The sequence below is a fragment of the Microtus oregoni genome, unplaced genomic scaffold, assembly GCF_018167655.1.
Source record: "Microtus oregoni isolate MIOR12 unplaced genomic scaffold, Mior012 000002F_ref0000024, whole genome shotgun sequence".
Lineage (NCBI taxonomy): Eukaryota > Metazoa > Chordata > Mammalia > Rodentia > Cricetidae > Microtus > Microtus oregoni.
The window spans coordinates 13,149,495-13,172,047 of NW_024543061.1; the positions used below are offsets into that span (position 1 = coordinate 13,149,495).

General features: G+C 45.5%; 2 protein-coding genes across 3 annotated transcripts in view; one reads left to right on the plus strand and one right to left on the minus strand.

Annotated features, from left to right (window-relative positions):
- Reep1 (receptor accessory protein 1) overlaps positions 1–4,243 on the plus strand; it is a 100,329-nt gene extending 96,086 nt beyond the window's left edge. The window contains exon 9 of one of the 2 annotated variants that reach the window (XM_041641371.1): positions 1,060–4,243. In XM_041641371.1, the coding sequence (XP_041497305.1) occupies positions 1,060–1,131 (72 nt within the window). In that variant the 3' untranslated portion in view covers positions 1,132–4,243. The remainder of the gene's footprint in view (positions 1–1,059) is intronic. The other variant, XM_041641364.1, reaches the window with a different exon arrangement.
- A 4,698-nt stretch (positions 4,244–8,941) lies between these two features.
- Positions 8,942–16,780, minus strand: Mrpl35 (mitochondrial ribosomal protein L35). Its single transcript, XM_041640307.1, has 4 exons — positions 16,719–16,780; positions 11,637–11,826; positions 10,571–10,715; positions 8,942–9,308 (listed from the first exon to the last, which is right to left on the minus strand). Exons 1-4 carry the CDS (start codon positions 16,759–16,761, stop codon positions 9,120–9,122), a joined length of 567 nt encoding a protein of 188 aa, XP_041496241.1. The 5' UTR covers positions 16,762–16,780; the 3' UTR covers positions 8,942–9,119.
- Between the last annotated feature and the right edge of the window lie 5,773 nt (positions 16,781–22,553).

The window sequence follows — 22,553 nt, forward strand, 5'->3', positions numbered from 1 at the left end:
TGAACATTTCCTACCAGTGAAACTGTGGCCTGAGGGATCTGGGGGACGCTGAACCCATTCCCCACTTGGGTCAGTCACCAGCAAATAGTGGCCTCACCTCAGTCTGATGTCCCACTCCCTGCGCCCGGTACAAAGCCCTCTGCTATGTGTACAAACCACTGTAAGGAAAAGGAACTGGAGGTGTGCATCTTGTAGGGCGAGTGCTCACTTGGTAGTGTATGAGCCCAGGTGTGGAGCACATCTGTCAGCTCTGCTCACTGTGGAGGCTGAAGCAGGAGGATCAACACAAGTTTGAGTCCAGCCTGGGCTACAAAATGATCTATCTCATGGCCACCTGTCTCTAATGAACAACACTGACCAGGCCATGATGAGAGACAAAGGTGGCTGTGTGGCCAGGCAGGTCAGAGTCAAGAGGTCTCCTAGACAAGCTCAGGAGGACCAGAAGTGTCAAGACAGAGAAAGGAGCAATAGGACTTCCTGTCAGAAGGGACAGTGGTTGACAGTACGGGGGGAAAGTTCTCTGTCCTGGCAGAGAAGCTCAGGCTGTGGACAGTGGGTCAGGGCCAGCTCTGGGGACCCTATTGGGTGGCATGCTAGGAGAACACCTTCCCTTTCCCTTATTTGGATCAAAATGCCTCCTGTGGCTTGTGCCTCCCTAAGAGAAAGTCCCTGCAGTCATTGTTGGGGAGATGAGGTGCTGTTGGCCTTTGTGGTGTGGCCTGCTGGATACTAAAAGATTTCACATCCAGAATAAAGACTGAAGTTTGAAGCATACACCAGAAAACAGTTCCCAGAGGACCTGGAAATAAGCAAAGGGCTGGAGCCGTCTTCCTTTGGACTCAAGAAGGCGTGATGGCCTTCTCAGGGGGCTCAGCCTCACCTTCCATGGTACAAGGATAGGACCGTAGGAGCTGATTCCTGTTGTGGGGACCCCAGCTCTACCTGCTAGGGAAGCTGGCCAAAGGAGATGATGTCTCAGTATCCCTTCCCCAGATGCTGTCCCCAAGCTCCCCCACTTCATTCACATGGAGGATGCCCTGTCTCTGCTTCCTCTACCAGGCACCGCCTAGAATCCTTCGGTCTCGCTTCAGGAAGAAAAGTACCTCATCCTCGGCCACTGAAACCACGTGAGCGAGATGAGCCAACAGCACCGGATCCACAGATGTCTCTCCTCTGCCTTAAAGAGCTAGTCACTAGTACCACGGCAGTCCACAGGCTGGGTGTGCTTTGTGTGTGCAGCCTCACAGACATGGCCTTTACTTACTCCCCTCTTCTGCCTTTAAGACTCTTCTGTTCTTCCCTTCTTGTTCCTGCTGGGGAGAGGCTAAAGGCTAAAGGCGGTGGTGGAGGGTGACCTTTCCGTCTTCTGGGGTTAGTAATGTCCCGCAGCTGGATTGTCATTGTGGCCCCAGTGTTTTTAGATACATAAGCTCTCTTACCCTGCTGCTGAGATGGACATTTGTAATTTATTTGTTGCATAGTTTTCGGTCCTGTAAATGCAAACGAAGTGGTCATTTTAAAAACCCTCTTTGTTGTTCAGGGTACTAATGCATTGGACTATGATGTACATATTTACGGCTTTTAGCTCAATGGAATGAACTTGCAAGGGCTGCTAGAGGTTCTGATAAGTGAGAGGACTGCAACAAAATGGAAATGTAGACAAATATTTTGATTCTAGACAATGTCTCCAACCTGCTTGCAAAGCCAGTGCCAGTAGGGCATGTCTTCTCCTGCAGGAAGATGGCCCACGTCCTTCACGTGGCTGTGTATTCAGCAGAGCAGAGCTGAGCCCGAGTGCAGGCTCTCGGCAGCAGGAAGGAAGGTTGCTGAGTCAGGGAAGAGAAAGGAAGTACATCTCCTTGGGTTCAAGATCAGAAGCGTCTGAGCCCTTCGGAGGGCATTGGAACTGCCTCAGGCAGGCAGACGGCTCACCCTTAGCAGAACCTTTTGGGGGGGGAGGGGTGGTAACTCAGCTGCTGGAAGAATTCCAAGTATCTCCAATCACTTGGCAAGAGTATTTCTCCTTCAGGGACCAGTGCCGTGGCCGATTTCTCCAAGAGGAAGAGCCTACATCTGAGCGCCTTGTTTTAGAGAACACTAAGCAAAGAGGAAAAGCTAGAACTAGGCTTTGTTTCAGATGTGCTCCGAAACCACGAGCTGCTCACAGAACCACAAGAAGGCAGGATCTGGGGAGGACCGAGGCTGAGGTCCACAGGCAGCCGTGGCTTTTGCCCCCTCCTGGCTTGTGTGAAGATGAACCGGGTGGACTGACACTCACGCTCACTCCGTGTCGTTGTGGATGTTTTACACAAGCCAGGACTGAAGGGAGAACTTGACAAGTATCTGACTTAGATAGCATGGTGGTCTGTGGAGCTGCCCTCCCCTCTGAGAGCTGAGCCAAATTGTAGGGCTAGTCTGTTTGTGCTTAGAGCTGGTGTTTCCTTTCCGTGTAATGCATGCAGTGGTCCCAACCCAGTTACTCCTATTTGGATTGTATTTGTTCATAGCTATGCCCTGAGGACTAGAGAAGTAGTGTTGTATACCACATAGACCGGCAGTAACTGCTGACAGGCTCCATTACAAACCGCTCCATTACCGAGCTACACATGCATACGCTGGGAGACTGCCAGGCTACGTTAGCTGCACGTTGGCTGCTTCACAGAGGGTTTCAGTTGAAGTTCATTGCTGCCAGATACACCTAGTGAAATTCTACCAACATGATTTTGTATTTTAGTACTAACCCTAGAGAACTAACCCTAGGGAACTAACTTAGAAGCTGGTGACTGGGAGGGCAAAGAGTCTGCCTATGGCCCACACCCATCTGAACCCGTTAAAAACATCTGTCCTCTTCAACAGCTCCAGACAGGCGACATGATGCCCTGTACAATGTACAAACCTGTTGGTTGGGTGTATCTGGGATGAAGAGAAACAGGTGCAGAAAAGCCTGAGAAGCCGCTTTGCAGCCCGCCCCCCCCCCAGCCCACTCCCCCCAAATCAATGGCTTTAGGAGCAGAGTTCAAGTCCTGTTGTATTTTCGCCATTTTACTATGGGAAGTCAGAGCATGTCTAGGCTACCAAGCTTGTACTCAGCGATGCCAAAACCCAGTGTGAAGCACTCCTCTCGGGCGTGCCGCATTCTTGCTCGAGATTTAAAATAGAAAGGTGTCTAAATCATTGTCTTATTGTAAATGTAACTACTTTTCCTTCAAGTGTTGACTAGAGGGTCGTCTCCTCTCTTAAAGACACTCACTATAGAGCCGAGCGCAGCGGTCGTGTTTACTTTTCCGACAAGCTGTGCACTTGTATGTGGACTGACATATGATGTGAATGTCCCTGTCCGTGGAGTGGTGTGGTGCTGTCTAGACGAGAAAAATGAATGTTTCTAGTTTGCTGACTTAGACACGGGCTGTTTACAAAGTGCTGGTTCAAAGGTCTGCGCTTGTCTTGGCTTTGAGCTGCTCGCCTTGGAGGACATGGCCATTTCTGAAGACGTGAGGTGAGAGCTCACGCCCATCAACTGGAGATTTAGTCGTAACCTCTCCTGACTTTGTGTGGTGAGCTTGCTCACTCTGCTGGCCTTCGATGTGTACGTTCTCCGTGGTAACCTGCCCATGTGTTTGTGTTAAGAGTGCTCATCGACCACAATGTCGCATAGCTTTCCCAGTCTTCAGCTCGCACAGTATTTGAAGTGGCAAAGGATGCGCTTCATCTTCGGACAGCGAACCCTCAGCAGTTGACGTTCCGGATTGTGACTGTGCACACTTCCTCTATCTTATTTCTGAAGTCTCTCTAGAGTGAGCTGTAACTAAATAGTACCCTGAACTGTGTCTCTAAGGGGTGTAAACTGCAGTATTCCGAAGGCTGAAGCTCTGCTGTCGTTATAATGCCTGGTAAACATCTTGAATAAAGTCTTAACATTTTCTTTAAAAAAAAAAATTGTAATGTTGGGCTTATGAGGAAAGAGGAAATACTTTTTTAAAAAAGGATTTCTTATTTTGGTGGTTTCTAAACAATTATTGACAAAGACTGTCAAGTCATTCCTCAGTGGTCCTAAGGGGGAATTCCAGGAGGTGAGAAGATAAAGATAAAAGCTGGGCTTGGGAGGTGATGCACAAGCTATTTCTTATCCCAGACAAGCTTCTTAAGAAGTATAACATCGGGCTGGAGAGATGGCTCAGCGGTTAAGAGCATTGCCTACTCTTCCAAAGGTCCTGAGTTCAATTCCCAGCAACCACATGGTGGCTCACAACCATTTGTAATGAGGTCTGGTGCCCTCTTCTGGCCTGCAGGCATACACATAGAAAGAATATTGTATACATAATAAATAAAAAATATTTTTTAAAAAAAGAAGTATAACATCTTATATATAGTTTACGGGGAGGGGCGGGGCCGAGTCAGCAGAAAGCCATCGTACAGTGGGATGATATCAGCGGAAGCTGATCAAACAGTGCTGCACAAGGGCACACAGGGTATCTCCAGGGCATCAGAGACCCGGCACACATCAGCACTGGGACCGATAACTCCAGTCTCTTCAAGGGAAAAAGCCAAGTTCCCAGAAACCAAAACCTTAACTCCTTTAAGGGCTTGGCCCTAGCTTCACACCTTTGGCCAGGTCACAGAACTAGGTTCCTTTTGTCCTTTCACTGGGGCCTCCAAGAAAGTCCTGGATTGGCCTGGCTTTCAGCAAATTATGTGTATGTGTGTGCCTGTATACAAGAGTGCAGATACCCAGAACATAGGCCAGAAGAGGGCATCAGATCCCGTAGAGCTAGAATTACAGTCCAAACTTGGGTCCTCTTAGCATTCTTAGCCACCGTACCATTTCAGCAACTCCAAAACACGTGTTGAAAATGTAGGGAGGGATGGTGAGATACTTAAGCAGAAGTGCTGGCCAGCAAGCCTGAGGACTCAAGTTTAAACCCTGGGACACGCTGGGGGGTGGTGGCACATGCCTTTAATCCCAGCACTCAGGAGGCAGAGGCAGTCCAACCTCTGAGGTAAGAGACCAACCTGGTCTACTGAATGAGTTCCTAGACAGCCAGGGCTACACAGAGAAACCCTGTCTTGAAAAACAACAACAACAACAAAAAAAATAAAAACAAAAAAAACCAAACCAATCAAACAACAACAGCAAAATCCTGGGAGCTGCACAGTAGGAGTGGGCCCTGCGTGGTAGGAGAGAAGACACTCCTGCAAGCTGTCCTCTGGCCTCCACTCACTGTGGCACACATACTCCACCCCACCCCAAAATTATATCATTAAAATGTAATATAAGTTTTTCAACGTGGGAGGGGTCTAGGGATGTAGCTCAGTTGGCAGAGTGCCTGACTAACATGCACGAAGCTCTGAGTCCAATCCCTAGCACCATATAAAGCAGATACGGTGGGACACACCTGCAGTCCCAGCACCGGAGGCAGAAGCAGGAAGATCAGAAGTCAAGGGAATTCTCGCAATACAGAGATTGAGGCAGCCCTGGGACACAATGAGATTGCCTCAAAAATACAAAACAAACATAAAATTATAAATAATAAATTAATTAAAATTTAATTTTAAATGTAGAAGGTAACAAGGGTTAGAAACTGAATGCTTAACTACTCCCTAGCCTGGAAACTTGCCCACTATATAGGATGACAGCACTGATACATGTTTCGTAAGCCCAGATGATCACACAAATAGTAACGGTAAGGTGTCGCTGTTGTACTGTTTTAGAGATCAGTGGAACCTGGGTTCCTGGGAAACTGAGTAGCTCACTGGTAGGCAGCTTCACTTTAGTGAGTAGACCACTGGGTAGCCGTTTCCTTGAGTGTGTTCTTCACCTATGCAGATTAGAACAGGCTTGCACATACGTGGCGCCACTGTGGATGGTGAAGATGCCCTCAACACTATGCACCCCTCGCCTTTAAACCATGAGCATCAGGCACTGGGGGCCTTAGCCGTCAAGAGTGCTTGAATAGAAGGCTCGAGGCGCTGGGTTCCTGTCCAGCACCACAGAACAGGACGTGATGGCACAGTCCTATCATCCCAGAAACCAGGGAGGTGGAGAGGGAGGGTCAGAAGTTCAAGGTCATCCTCAGTTACCCGTGAATTTGAAGCCAGCCCTGGTTAAGGAGACTATTTCAAAAACCAGCCAACAATAAAGCAACGGGATCCCTCCAGCTTTGCTGGAAGTCACAGAGGACCTTGAAGCTTCAGAGCCAATCACAGTTCTGTTTCCTTTGTTTATACAGTACAGACTGGAAAATGGTAGGTTCAGAGGGCAGAAAACAGAAGAGATGGGAAGAAAGGCTAGAAATCCATTCATTTATTCGTTTACTGAGTTAGGGCCATGCCCCAACAGAGTTGACAGGTAGAAAGCCAAGTCACACAACTTCTGAACTGAATTGGTAAAGTAATGAAGGATTTACTAGTGTCGGATCAGTTATTGGTTGATTAAAATCTGAGTTGTCCTATCTAGTTAGAAAATCAAAGGAAGCACACAAGATCCCAAAGAGTTAGACAGGAGTTCTAGATCGCATAAGGTGAATTCAGAGTATTATTTAAGCCTCTGTAAGCTTTAGTGGCCTCCAGTTTATATCAGGGATAAATGCTAGCTCCGCTGTAAGGCTAATGATGAGGCCCGGCAGATTTGTGCAGATATACTGAAATATAGCGAGTGTTTAACAAATTACATGTACGTAAACAATTATACCTGAACATCATTTAGGCAGGCCCTAATGCAAACTGCTTTACGGTCAAACTAAAAACTCAGCTCTGATGAAAAACTCCCCTACCCACAAACAAAAGCTACGTGTGAAACCCATACACAGAGTGCCTGCAGCCCATCTACCATGGCCTGTGGCTGCTGGTCCTTCCCTGCCTAGCCTGTCCTTGGCCACTGGAGACGCCAAGGTGCTGAGGCCATGTAGCAGAGACCCAAAACATCCCCACTGAGCCTAGAGAAGTTATGGGGCTATACGGTGTCTTCTTCCTTAGTTTCTTTCTTTTTTTTTTCAAATATTTATTTATTTATTTGTTTGTTTATTTAGTTATTTATTATGTATACAATATTCTGTCTGTGTGTATATCTGCAGGCCAGAAGAGGGCACCAGACCCCATTACAGATGGTTGTGAGCCACCATGTGGTTGCTGGGAATTGAACTCAGGACCTTTGGAAGAACAGGCAATGTTCTTAATCTCTGAGCCATCTCTCCAGCCCCTTCTTCCTTAGTTTCTGCAGCACCAGCTCTCCCCAGTGCCACAGATGTGCTGGAAGCGGGAGCTGCGCAGGTGAGGAAATGCAGAAGCCCCTCGGTACTCAGCTTCTGCCACCTCAGGAGTGTGGCAGAGAGGAAAAGCCACCAGAACAGAAGCCATGTGGAGTATGAGGTGCTCAAGTTGCGTGCCTGGTCTCACAAATACATACATGCTCGGCTTTCTGGTTTCACGTCATTCCACATCCCTCTCCGTTTAATGAACACAAGCACTGGCTTCGATGAATGGCCTCAAATTCATGGCCTGACATGACACAGAACTTCAATTATCTTATTCTACTAAATGGTTTAGTAGAATAAGGTTTCAAACAGTATTTCATAATTCTATTTAATGGGAGTCTTCAATTTGGCAAGCTGCTTTGTTTGCAAATGCTTCCAGATAATTCCGACCAGAGCGCTAGAGTTGTTGCGTTGGACTGCGGCCATCCCGTGCACATAAGTAAATAATATGTAACTCTTCATCATTTCCCATCCCAGTACTAACAGGGACCCGCTTAGCTTCCGAGAGCTGGCAAAGTCATGTGCATTCAGGGTGGTGTGGCCAAGGCCTCTTCCACTTCTGCCCTCTGAGCGCAGTGGGCAGCCCGCCAGTCTCCTCAAATGGCAGGTATTTCTTATCCCCTTGGTTTCCACAATGTAATTTTAGAGATTCTTGAAAAAAGCTTATTCTTACAAATGAAAATAAGAAATCCCAAGTGGATAAACTTTAAAAAAATGTTTAAAACCTTTTAAATACTGGGCAGATGACTGGAGACAGTTTAACAGTTGAGAGCACTGGCTGTGCCTGCAGAGGACCCAGGTCAATCCCAGCACCCACATGGTGGATCACGACCATGTGTAGTTCCAATGCCAGTGGACCAAACAATCCTCTTCTGGCCTCCAAAGGCACCAGGCACCACATGGTGCACATACATACATACATGCAGGCAAAACACTCATGTGTAAAAAATAAAAATTAAAGATGAAAAGAAAAAATGGATAAAAGTTTATTATATATGTGTTTCAAGAAGGGTATATGGAAAGGTGGTTTACTTTTACAAAAAGTATCCTGTTACAATAAAATAAATAACTGTCATGAACACAAAGAACCCAGGACACAAGATGAAACTACACTGCTACCCTGTGTCACCCCTTTGCAGAACTGCTCACAACTGCTTTTTCATTCCACTTGAACCTGCTAATACAACTAAGACACAGGCAATCTCTACATTGCATGGTGGCATGGATTAAGATTTATTTAAATGGGCAAGCTGGCCCACTTAGGAGTCTCTCAGCAATAAGAGACAAGAAATAACATGAGCCAAGGGCTGTAATGTTAAAAGGAACCCCACAGGTTCACATTGAATAGTCTGAGGGAACACAAACTTTACATAAGCACATCCAAGAAAAAGAGGGATGGGTAGTCACCTACGTGGCAGAGACAAGGCATCTATCTGCTCTATCCAACTCCACCCTTCCCAAAGCTGGGGTGGGGAAGTCTCAGAAGTAGGTCAAACTGTGAGGTGGTTCCTGAGTTCCAGGGTAAATGTATCATGCCTTATATTGAGGGTAGGCATGCAGAATGTCTATTCAGCATATGCGAGGCCCTAGATGCAATCCTAACTCTCCACTATTGAAGAGTCTTTTCGTGTTTTTCCTCACTTGAGATTCTTCGCAACCATTACCATTATTGGAAATAATGCACAAAAAACTTAACTTTCAGTTCCATGACCAACTCCAGGATGCATGGACCTTTATTTTAAAGCACAATGGTGCTATTCTGTTTGTCTATCAGGTGGTACAGTTTACAGTTTATCACATACTCACTTCTGCAAGTACATGTACACAGAGATCCACATTCCACAGCTGGGAACCTAGGAAAGCTCTGAACTATACTCGCAGGTTCGTTCGATCGTGGTACATCTGGTAAGGATCACCAGCGTACCAGTTGCGCCTCTTCCAGAAAGACGTTGTCATTTTATCTAGGAGTTTACTCTGGGTCTTGTTGCAGAACACAAATTCCCTCAAGCGCTTCTTTCTTGCCGTTGTCTTTTTCCATAATTTTTTCTTATAGCCCGCCTATGAGATAACGTTACAAAGACATTTTTAAAATCATAAAGGCAGCAGGGTGTGGTGGACAGGTGACTGTGATGTTATCTTTATAGAGTCCTGTTCATCACCACTAGCATCCTAAGATGACTCTGCAACAGGACCACAATGAAAACACTAGAAACCTTGGCTTCTAGGTCAGAAACAGAAGCAAGGAATAAATTATAAGAGTTAGGGTGGCCTGGATGAAACCATGCCCCAGAAAATACTTCCAGATTTTGTAATTAGCAAGAGCTAACCCAGACTTTTGTTTTCCAAATGACGCAGGCAATAAAGGCGCTCGCCTCAAAAGCCTGTTGACCTGAGTCAGCTCTTGAACCCAAGTAAAGGTGGAGGAAAAGCAGCCCCCAAACCCATGGAAGGTGGAAGGACAGACAGACTCCACACAGCTGCCCTCTGACCTCCAAACGCATGCTGTGGTATGTCCCCTACCTAATAATAATCAACTTAACAAAGTAAAAATAAAATTAGACTTTGATGAAGCAGGACTTTCTGCACAAGACACAAACTGGGTTGACTACTGCTAAAGACTATCAGGACTTCTGTAGTATAGACCAAAAGTCCGGAGCCCAATACCAGGAACATACAGGGGCTGGAGGGACTAAGAGCACTTGCTATTCTTACAGAGAACCCACAAGACAGCACACAATCATCTTTAATTCCAATTCTAGGAATCAAATGCCATCTTCCAGCTTCTGCAGGCACCAGGCATGCTCATGGTGAACATAACTACATGCAGGCAAACACATACATGTAATATAAAAATAAATTTAAAACAAAAGAGGTACTAGAAATAAAGGGAAAAAAAATCACTCATTTCACACTAAAGGACCTGGCATAATAAAAGGAAGCATGGAAACTGCCATGCAACATCTTCCAGACCCCTGAGCTCCTGCCGGCTAGGAACCACAAGCTTGTCTCACTGGAGCAATGAGCTGAGGTCTAATCCACACATTCACCTACAAATTTAGGCTGTCTCTAAGAGAGGGGATAAGCCTTTCAGGCTTCCAATAGTGACTGCGCCTGCCTTACTGGAGACTTGACCACTCTGAATAATGCTCTACTTTATTCACACGTGCGTGCCTTTCTCTGCACAAGGATGGGCACGGATGCCTGCAGAGCTGGCCTCTCGGACAACACCAAGGAGCTACTAGGAAGATTAGCGAGCACACCACTGAATTCAGCTGCATCTTAACTTCCTGTCTTTCAGCCAGGTAACAGTAAAGACTCACCTTTCTCCTCAGCCAAAGGCCAGAATGAAGTCGCAGGAACCGATGCACAACCGATTTTACTGTCTTCCTCTTGCCTTTCCGTTTGCTGCAGTATGTTAGAGTTCTGACTGGCGGCTTCAGGACACTGGGAACCAGTGCGGCCACTCTAAATACAGTTTGTAAAATGTAGCAATCAGACTGAGTGACAGACGAGACATTAACAGCTCCACCGGAGGGAACTGACCTTTAGCACAGCACATTACTTCATGTGACAGTAAGCACAAAGGGTGGCACCCTTCCCAACTTCAAGCCTTCTAAAATCTGCCCGTAAGGGAGAGGTAGAACTGTGTTTAGCACATACAAGACTGTAGGTCCAATTTCCTAACAAGAATAAAACTCACCCACTCAATCACTATGAGAGAATCTATCCCTGTATTTTAACCACACAGTTTCTTACCTGTCTCCCTACCTGAGCATAAACTGCTTGAGGACTTCAGCTTGTTTATCTTTGTGTACTTTCTGCAAGTACAGTGCTGGGTACCTATGGGTGCTTAACTGAGTATCTGACTGACTATCACACAGCCAAGCCACATAGGCTGAGCATCTCATTTGATCTATTGTTCGCCTGACATCCTCCATCGGGAACAAGAGCTGAACAACATCAGAAATGAGCCCAGGAGTGGAGGTAGCATCACCAGTAGTACTAACCTAGGACACCCAAGGCCTTAGGTTCCTTCCCCAGAGCTGCAAATACTGTCACAAAGCCGGGCGTGGTGCTGCATGCCTGTAATACCAGCATCAGAAGACTGAGCAGAGGGTGCCTCTAAGTTCACAACTACATAGCAAGATGGAAAGGAAGTGCTCAGTGCTGTAGTTCCTGTTCCGGGCATCAGGGTACCAATCATAGTTCCCTCCTCATAGACTGCAGGGAGGGCAAGATCATCTACTTCTAAACTGCCTTGACCACACTGTATGGATTTTGTAGTGCTAGAGATAGAAGAAAGAGCTTCATGGATGGGGAAGGAGGACGACACTGCACAAAGATTTTAGAAAACTTTGCATAACTATGTAATGGAACGTACTCTACCTATTAAGGACTGCTGCAGTCGGCCCATGTGTCAGGCTTCCGACAGATGTGACAAGTCTTGGAGCAGAGGAGACAACTGGTGTCTGAATATGTCTAAAATGAATGGTGCACAGTGCAGACTTAAGACAGGCATTCTTGGCATAGTTCCAATAGGTTGAAGATGCCAAAACATTCAGGGGCCGTAATATTCCTGCAAAGACAGAGAAAAGCACATATACTGAATATGCTCTGATACATACACGCATATATTACATTGCATGGAAACCAAGTTAGACCTACCAGAAGGTTCCTGAGCACCAGATACACAGAAGCTTCTGACCAACTTCATTGCTATGTTATCAATGAATATGATATCACTGATGTATCAACTTCACTGATACACTTACATACAATAAAATTGCCCATTCTTATATACATAATGGTTTTTTACAAAATTTAGAATGCTAAAATCATCATATACTCCAGACTGGCATGTCTTAACTGTATGTTCAGCAGTGAGGAACAGGATACCCGTAAGACAGATTGCCACCTGCCAATCTTATACCCAGAGAGACAGCCCCTCCAGATTCAGTGCAAGGCAGATCAGAGACATGATGTAAAGCTGGACGCAGAGAAGAGAAGAGATTCTTGAGGAAACCAGAAGAGGTGCTTCTTTTACCCTGACAGTAACAGACTGCTGGACAGTGCCCTCACCTGTAATCTCAACACTGGAAAGTGGAGGAAGGAGGATCAAGAGTTCAAGGCTATCCTTTGTTACAGATCGGGTTTGAGGTCAGCCTAAACATGAGAACCTTCCTCAAAAATACAAAACAACATAAAACAAAAGCAAACAAACACAAAAAAATCAACAGGGGCTGGAGAGATAGCCCAGAGGTTAAGGCCCACATCAGGTGGTCCACAGCTCCAGGGGATCTGCTGCCTCTGGCCTCCCCACAGCTCCAGGGGATCTGCTGCCTCTAGCCTCTCTACAGCTCCAGGGGATCTGCTGCCTCTGGCCTCCCCACAGCTCCAGGGGATCTGCTGCCTCCCCTACAGCATTTGCACTCACATGTGCAACGCGCCTTTAATAAGGAATACAGTAACTAGCTTACTTACTTATACATGCACAAATACACATGATTAAAATACTAAAAACTATTTTTTAAAGGGCTAGGTGATGGCTTAGTGAGTTAACTGCTTGCTATGCAAGCATGAAAACTTGAGTTAGGATCCCCAGCACCCAAGCCAAAGCTGAACATGGTGCCATCGCAGTACTGGGGTAAGAAAGGGGTAGAGACAGGCACTTGCTAGAGAGACCCAGGTTTAGTAAGACATCCCATCACAAAAAATAAGCTGAAGAGCCACAGAAGACAATGCTAACGTCCAGCCTCCACGTGCACATGTATTGTCATGCACACATGTAATTGTATCCAAGAGCTCCACAATAATCCAGAATGGAGTATAACAAGGGTTTATTTATTTGGGGATAAACTCACAGAAAGGGTAGCGATCTGCAGTCCTCTCTGTGCACTGGGACCGAATCCAGCAGAAAAAGGGCCATGCACGCTTTTTCGTCTGCACTTATAGTACACGAGACCATGCCCAAAGTGGGCCAGTATCTTAAAGGCTATTGGAAAACAAGAAAATAAACAGACCCTCCAAGAAGGAGGAAAACCCATTTTGGGTAGGACAAGCAACATTAGCAAAGGCTTGGTGCTGAAAAAAAAATACAGCTATGGGAACAGCAGGATCAGGCCTGCCAGAGGCTGTGCTCTGCTTCCCAACCATAGCAGAAATGCCCAGGAACAGGCAGTGGGAGTGAGGCTGGGCAGCCAGAAGGCAGAGTTGAGAAGGCAGGGATGTGGGGACTGGAGGCTATCCTTTATCATTTCCCCTAAGGCCACTCTGCAAATTCAAATGACCATAGAGTTTACTTCTCTAGTACCTTCTAACCAACAAAATATGAGACTCAAGAACACACATGCTGAAAATATCCCACGAGATGACGGAAATGTCTTAAGATTGGAATTTGGTGATAATTCTGTCATAAAACTAGATGCATAAAAATGAGTATTTTAGAGCTAGGGAAATGACTTGAATGTTAAAGGGTTTTCCACACAAACATAAGGGCCTGAGCTTAGCAGGGTGGTGGCGGCGCATGCCTTTAATCCCAGCACTCGGGAGGCAGAGGCAGTCGAATCTCTGAGTTCGAGGCCAGCCTGGTCTACAAGAACTAGTGCCAGAACAGGCTCCAAAGCTACACAGAAACCCTGTCTCAAAAAACCAAAAATAAAAAAAGGGCCTGACCTTGATGCCCAGAATTCATGTAAAAAACTGGGCATACTTGTAATTCCAACACTGGCAAGGTAGAGACAGGTAGACCTGAATTTGTTGGCCAACCAGCCCAGCCTAATCACTGAGCGCCACATCCCAGAGACCCTGTCTCTAAGAACAAGATGGATTCTCCTGAATGTGACATCCAAGACATGTCCTCAGACATTTACCTACAAGTACACACCCTCATACACAAACATACCCACAAATACAAGTATAGTCAATTCTACTTAATAAAGTTAGTCTACAAAAACAAAAGGCAAGCCTGGTATGATGGCACAGGAAGGTAAGTCCAGTATAAGGGAGGTGGAAGCAGGAATTCAGATTAGAGGCCAGAATGGGCTACAAGAGATACTATCTCAAAAAACAAATACCAGAACCAGTTTGATCTGGGTGTAGGGCCCATGCCTGCAATCCCAGCATTCCAGAGGCAGAGGCAGGAGAATCACCACAAGTACGAAGCAAGCCTACAGATATATAGCATGCTCCAGGCTAACCTGGGCTATGTTGTGAGACCTTTTCTCCAAACAACAAAACTCTACCTAATCTAACGGCCAAGTAGACCAGTGGTCCACTGCCCTGATTTCACCAAACAAATGGGGCAGTGTGCTGTATAAATCACAGCGTTTGAACCAGACCAGCTTTAACTTTAACTCTCCCACTTAACTAGCTGTGTGGACAAGAGCAAATTGCTTAACCTCCTTATACTCATTTTCCCCCGCTTCAAATTAGCTACTTATGGAGAGGATTGCATGAGATAAAACAGTAAGGACTTAAGAGGGCTCGGCTCAGAGAAAACATTTAAACGGTGCTGACAGCAGATAAAGATGCACTGAAGAAAGCTAGGTATGGGGTCCAAACATCTGGAATCTCAGCACTTGGGAAGCTAAGCAGGATTGAGAATTTAAGACCAGACTAGGCTACATAGCAAAGCCCTGTCTCTACATAATTCTTTTAAGTGTTTTCAGTGGAATTTAAATATCATATGAGAGCCAATGAGATGGCTCAGTGGGAACCGAACAATTTGAGTTCACTCTGGAGAACCCATGATGGAAAAGAACCATTCCTAAAATTCCTAAAAAGTTATCCTCTGATCTCCATAAGGTTGCTGTGGCATGCATAGCCCCCCCCCCCAAACAAAAATAATTTTTATATATGATCAGTTGATCTATATCATCTATGTAAGGGATCCAGGACTAAAACCAAGCAGATAAAAATAAAAACCTTTTAAAAATCAAAAGACACTGGATACCACTACATAACCTTTAGACTGAGGAAAATATGTAGGTCTTCGGGCTAGAGAGATGGTTCAGCAGTTAAGAGCACTTGTTACTCTTGCAGAGGACCAGGCTTCAGTTCCCAGCAACATCCCAGCTACCCATCCATAACTTCAGTTCCAGAGGATTTGGCGCCCTCTTCTGGCCTCTGCAGGGACCAGGCACACATGCAGTACTCTTAGGCAAAACACTCATGCACACAAATTTAAAAATAAGTAAATATTTTTTTAAAAGTGTAGGCTTGATAATACTACATATTAGGGGGGTTATGAATTTCTACAGCATAGTCCTTTAGAAAACAGCTTATGTGGGCTGGAGAGATAGCTCAGAGGTTAAGAGCACTGACTGCTCTTCCAGAGGTCCTGAGTTCAATTCCCAGCAACCACATGGTGGCTCACAAGCATCTGTAATCAGATCTGGTGCCCTCTTCTGGTGTGCAGCATTTATGTAGGGAAAATGCTGTATACATAATTAATAAATAAAAATCTTTTAAAAAAAGAAAACAGCTTATGTATGTGCCCCATGACCCAGTAATTCCACAGCTAGTCTGTCTCTCTCTCTCTCTCTCTCTCTCTCTCTCTCTCTCTCTCTCTCACACACACACACACACACACACACACACACACACGCACGCACACACGCACACACGTCAAGTTTAGTACCGACAAGATATGTTCTTGAGAGAAGGTGTAGGCACTAAAGTGACCATGGGAAGAACAGGCAAAGGAAAAATGACTGGGCCAACGCACTGGGTGGAAGGGGATCTGTCTTGAACCGGTGTTAGTTACACATACGTGCACTTTACAGTTGTTAAATCATTCATGTATGTCATATGTACTTTCCAATATACATATTTCATAACTCACAAAACGTCCCATTTTAAACTCTTGTACCTGGAAAATTTATATGGTCCCTTATTTTCTTCTTGGCCTTCTGTCTATTCTCCCACAGAATTTTATCCCTACAGTATAACTTGTGTGCAATTAACTTATTGATCCCTCCTACCATACTTGAGTAATGTAATTTGCTACCGGGTTCTGCCTTCACCCCTGTATTTCCCCCATCAAAGGGGCAAAGTTCAAAACGAACTTGGCCAGTCTCGTGATGGTTACACACGGTTCTCAAGTGTACCCGTATAATTCGAGGCTTTCGGGGCTTGTGTTTAACCCGCAGGTGGGATAAGTCCCATATACCGCTACAGAACCAGAAATTCAGAGAAATTACATGACTCTCAAAATCAGAGGTTGCGAGAGACGGGCTGAATTTCTAAATCAGAAAAATGATTTGGCTGTCACCCTCGCCTCCTCTACCTGTCTCTGGTCTGCTTTTTAGCGCAGGGTGGACGCGAATACCACCCCAGAGAACATTCGCAGCAAACCTCCAACCTCAAGTCACCTTGCTGGTTTTTCTCTCCCGGGTAACTTCCAAACAAAACGCCCACTCCCTCCCGCGCTAGTTCTTTCCTCTGGGAAGACGTCAATGGAGCACTGACCTGAAGCGGCTCTCACCGCACCCGTGAAGACGGAAGCCGCCATCTTGACTGTAGCCACCTGGCTACGGTGGCTGCAGAGGACTTAAAACAGAGCCTCAGAAATGCAGCGGGGGCGGAGTCAAGGGGAACAGGCGTGGCCAAGGTCAGACAATCTCCACGGACTGTGCCTTGACACTAGGTTTTAGTCTAAATCACAATCGTTCTAAATATTTGTGTGCACATATGTTTGGGTCCGTGCATGCCACCGCTTATAGAGGCTAAAGGAGAACTTGTAGGAGTCGGTACTGTCTTAATTCCCCATTTTTGAAACAAGCTCTTACCAGATCCCCAAAGTGACTTGGAATTTCTGGGCCCAAGAGATCTTCCAGATCAGCTGGTAACAAGGATTATTGTCGCTGCTTCTGAGACAGCACGGGTTATGTAAAGACCCTTAAAAAGAAAGTTTTAAAAAGCAAAAACTAGACGTTAGAGAGATGGCTCAGCAGTTCAGAGCACTGGCTTCTCTTCCAAAAGATCCAGGCCCATTTTTCTTTTTAAAGGATAGGGTGGTAATAGCACACACCTTTTTTTTTTTTTTTTTTTTTTTTGGTTTTTTTTTGAGACAGGGTTTCTCTGTGGTTTTGGAGCCTGTCCTGGAACTAGCACTTGTAGACCAGGCTGGTCTCGAACTCACAGAGATCCGCCTGCCTCTGCCTCCCGAGTGCTGGGATTAAAGGCGTGCGCCACCACCGCCCGGCCACACACCTTTAATCCCAGTACTAGGGAGGCAGAAGTAGGAGGATCTCTGTGAGTTCGAGGCCAGCCTAGTCTACAGATCGAGTTCCAGGACAGACAGAACTACACAGAGAAACCCTGTCTCGAAAAACCTAAAATAAAACAAAACAAAACAAAAAACACCTTTACCAACATAAAAATAATTGTCAGTTTATGGACTCTTCTGAAAGAGGACCCTGGGCTCCGCATGGGTTATCTCAATCACGTTTTGAAAATTCTCAAGACTGTTATGCTTGCTTCTCTGAGACATGGGGTGAGCCTGGAATACTGTTGTTGCCATGGCAATCTCCCACCAATGCTGGTGGTTTTGAGTTAAAATCATCCATAAATGGTAAAAGGTCATTGGGACATTCATAAGTGCTCTTTAAAAAGTACTAATTATTGCTGGAGGTTATGTATGAGGGTGTTAACTTTCATGTGTGAGGGCTATATGTGCAGAAGTAATAACTTCCATGCGTGAGGGCTGTATGTGTGTGGGGTTGTTAACTTTTATGTGGGGGAGACATACGTGAAGAATCAACTTTTGTATGTGAGGGCTATATACGTGTGTGGGACTAACATTCCGTGTTCTGTTCTCCCTGTCTTGTTTATGTAAGGTATCTTGATGTCTCTGCTGCTGTGTTTCTGCTACATATTTGAGGCTATTTGGTCCACGAACTTTCAAGCCATTCTTGGTTCTGCATCTCCTCCCACCACAGGAGTGCTGGGCCTGAGGTGGATGCCACATCCGGCCTTCCCATGATTCAGGCTTGTTCAGACCCGGCTTTACTCAGAGCAGTCTTCCAGCACAGTTAAAGACTTTTTGATTGGCAAGGAAGCCATTGTATCTTCTTAACAGGGAAATTTAATAACATTTTTTGTTGTTATTTTTTGTTGTTTTGGGGCCTGTCTTTACCTCCTGAGTACTGGAGTTATAGTCCTGCACCACTTTCAAATCTAGTAACATTTTAAAACAAACAAACAAAAATCTTGAGTTTTAGTGAGTAAGGATTAACTTGTTTGGTATTAAATGTTTCTATTAAAAATATTGTGGCTATTTTTTGTATGGTGTGTTTGTGTGTGTGTGTGTGTGTGTGTGTGTGTGTGTGTGTGCATATACAAAGAGAAAGGAGATCAATGAACATGGTCAGGTCCTTAACACATATCTTCCTCTGTCACTGTCCACCCTACTTAAAAATATTACATTCAAATGTTGTGCAAGTATGTGTGTGTGTGTGCCACAATGCATGTGTGTTTAGTGGACAGGATTTGGTTACACTATATGGGATCCTGGGATCAAACTAATTCAAAATTAGTGACAAGTGCCCTTACTGAGCCATATTACTGTGTGTGTGTATGTACGTATATACGCATGTGTATACCACATTTGGGGTACCTTCTGGGGCTAGAAGAGCATATCAAAGCCCCTGAACTGGTGTTACAGGCTGTTAGGAGCCACTGAATCTAGACTCTGCAAACTAAACTCAGCAGAGATGAGAGATGAGAGATGGCTCAGCAGTTAAGAGCACTAGCTGTTCTTCCACAGGGCCAGGATTCAATTCCCAGGACCCACAGGGCAGCTCACAACTGTCTATAACTCCTGTTCCCGGGGATGTGACACCCTCCTACATACATAAATGCAGGCAATACACCAAATGCACATAAAAACTTTAGGCTCGAAAGAAAGAAAGAAAGAAAGAAAGAAAGCCAGGCAGTGGTGGCGCACACATTTAATCCCAGCACTAGGGAGGCAGAGGCAGGCGGATCTCTGTGAGTTCGAGGCCAGCCTGGTCTCAAGAGCTGGTTTCAGGACAGACTCTAAAACTACAGCGAATCCTGTCTCAAAACAACCAAAAATAAATAAATAAATAAATTATATTAATAAAAACTGGGCATGGTGGCACACACTGTTAATCTCAGAACTCAGTAGGCAGAAGCAGGTGGATCTTTGAGTCTAAAGTCAGCCTGGTCTACAGAGTAAGTTCCAGAACAGCCAGGACTACACAGAGTCTCAAAAGGGAGATATATATATTTACAAGCAGTTTGGGGCCACCTGATGTGGATGCTGGTAATTGAACTCTGAACTTCTGCAAGAGCAGTATATGCTCTTAACCACTCAGACATTCTCCATTTCTCCCCACTCTCCTTAACTTACTGTCTTATACAACCCAAGACCACCTGCCGAGGGGTGGCACCGTTCATAGTGGGCTGAGCCTTGTCAAGAAAATGCTCCGAGACCTGCCTAGGGACCAGTATGATACAGACAATTGCTCATCTGAGTTTCCCTCGTCCCAGGTTTACTTTATGTCAAGTTGACCAAAACTAGCTATCACAGCTCTACCTATTGAGCCATTGCTATAACCCTTCCTCCTCTTTGAGACAGGGTCTCTCAATCATTCTGAAGTTCATAGACTGCAGTAGACTGTGATCTCCAGGGATCTGTCTCCACCCTCCCAGCAAGAGTTACAGACAATAAGTGCCATCACACACAGCTTTTTTTTTTTAAGACCTTTTTTTTTTTTTGTTTGTCTGTTTTTGTTTTTTCGAGACAGGGTTTCTCTGTGGTTTTGGAGCCTGTCCTGGAACTAGCTCTTGTAGACCAGGCTGGTCTCAACTCACAGAGATCTGCCTGCCTCTGCCTCACAAGTGCTGGGATTAAAGGCGTGCACCACCACCGCCCAGTTTAAGACCTTTTTTTAAAAAAAAAAAATTGCAAATGGGTATTTTAGCATGTAGTGCCCACAGAGACCAGAAGAGGGCATTGGATCACCTGGAATTGGAGTTACAGATGTTTGCAAGGGATGGGTTTCAGGGCTGGGTTGCACACAAGGCACTCAATTCTGGTTGAATAGCCAATGTCCCTTAGCCACTGATCCATCTCTCCAGACCCAGAGATTTCTTTATTTTTTTATTTTTTATTTATTTATTTTAGTTTTTCGACACAGGGTTTCTCTGTAGCTTTGGAGCCTGTCCTGGCACTAGCTCTTGTAGACCAGGCTGGTCTCGAACTCACAGAGATCTGCCTGCCTCTGCCTCCCGAGTGCTGGGATTAAAGGCGTGCGTCACCACTGCCCGGCTCTTTATTTTATTATATTATGTGTGCCTGCATGAGTTTATGTGCACTACATTTGGGCAGGTACCCCAAAATCTCCTGGAACTGGAGTTACAAGAGATTGTGGGATGCCTGATGTGGATACTGGAAACCAAACTCAGAAGCCCTGTAAGAGCAACAGGTTCTTTTAATTGGTAATCTCTTCTTTCTCTCTCTCTCTGTCTGTCTCTCTGTCTCTCTCTCTCTCTCTCACACACACACACACACACACACATGCCCACAGCTTTTTAAACCAAAAAGGTATTATTTTTTAAATTATGTGTGAATCTGTGCATGCACACACTGCAAGAGTGCAGATGTCTGCAGATGACAGCTTTTCCATGGGTTATGGGGATCCAAACTTGAGGCCCTCACGTTTGCAGAGCAGGCCATTTACCGAACGCATCATCTCCCCAAAGAAAGGAAGAATTAAGGACGTGGTTAAATGAAAACTTAGATCACTTTTAAGATTGATTTTTATTAGTTTTAATCATGTGTATACACCTGTGCCTGGAGGGCAGAGGTGCTGGATTCTCTGACAGGTGACAGGTAGCGCTGAACTCCTGATATTGGGGCTGGGAACTGAATGGGTCCTCTGCAAGAGTAGCACGAGCTCTCAGACACTGGACCATCTCTCCAGCCCTAAGAATTAGATCTTACCCTCAAGGAGATTGTCTGAAGTACAAGGTCTGCAGTAAAAAGTGTTCATTGGTGTAAAGCAGGGTCAAGAGTGTCCCGAGAAGTTATCACAGTGGCAACTACTGGCACAGCAGCAGTTAAGGGGGATGGAGCTGAACTGCTACGTTTACTAAGAAAATGGGAAGACTACTCAGAGGCTGTTAATCGATGACATGACCAAAAACGACAAATAGATTACATTTTAGATAATATAAAACATAAGAACATTTTACATCAATTTCAGATCTATTCCTGCTTTTGTCTGAGTCTCATTGTTACCCAGTCCTGTATCAACTTCGCAAGTGCTGGCAATTCAGGTGTGGACCACCACCCTGGACTCATTTCTCTATTTTACAAATAAGAATAAAAGTGCAATCAACTTGTACCATGTTGGAACAAATCATCTACTTATGACTTCAAAGAATTTTGCAAACAGGTTTGTGGGTTGTTTCCAAGACAAGATCTCACTATATAGCTATGACTTTCCTGTAGGTATGTAGACCAGGCTGGCTTCTCAATCAGGAGATTCGCCTGCCTGGAACTCCGAGAGTGTGACACTACGCCAGGCCTCAAACAGATTTTTAAAGTTATTATTTATTATTATTATTTTGTTTTTGAGACAGGGTTTCTCTGTAGCTTTGGGGTCTGTCCTGGAACTCACTCTGAGGACCAGGCTGGCCCCAAACTCACAGAGATCTGTCTCCCTCTGCTTATCGAGTGCTGGGATTAAAGGCGTGCGCCACCATCGCCCTGCTAAAATTATTTTTTATGATACTACGGTAAGATAACCACATATAAATCATGCTGGAGTTTACACTGAGTATTAACAATAGTCAATGTTTAACATACTGTATGATGACTCCAGACTCAGCGTGCTTGGAATAGCCTTCCAACGCACCCCAAAGACTGCGACCATAATCATCTTTGCAAAATAAAGGTGACAGTGTGATTTAAATAAAAACCCGAACTTAGAATCTGGGTTCCTATCCGTCCTCCACTATTTAGAGAGACACAGGAAACACACATTACTCCCAGTCCTGACGACGCGAGTTCGATCCCCGACCCGAGCCCCCTTTGACTTAATTCTACGAGTCATAGTCGTCCGCCTCGCGCCTAGTCGAACTCACAGCTCACTCTACTGCCAGTTCACCTAGTAACCCCAGTTCTCAGGCGAGTTAGCGCCTGAGCGCGACCCGGAAGGAGAACCCGCCCTTCCGCCTTCGACTCGCCAATCACCGCGGGCTCCCCTTTTCGCAGCCGGGGTGAGGCCCACCCTCAGGGAGCCTCCTGGTCCGGCCCAGGGTAGGAACAGG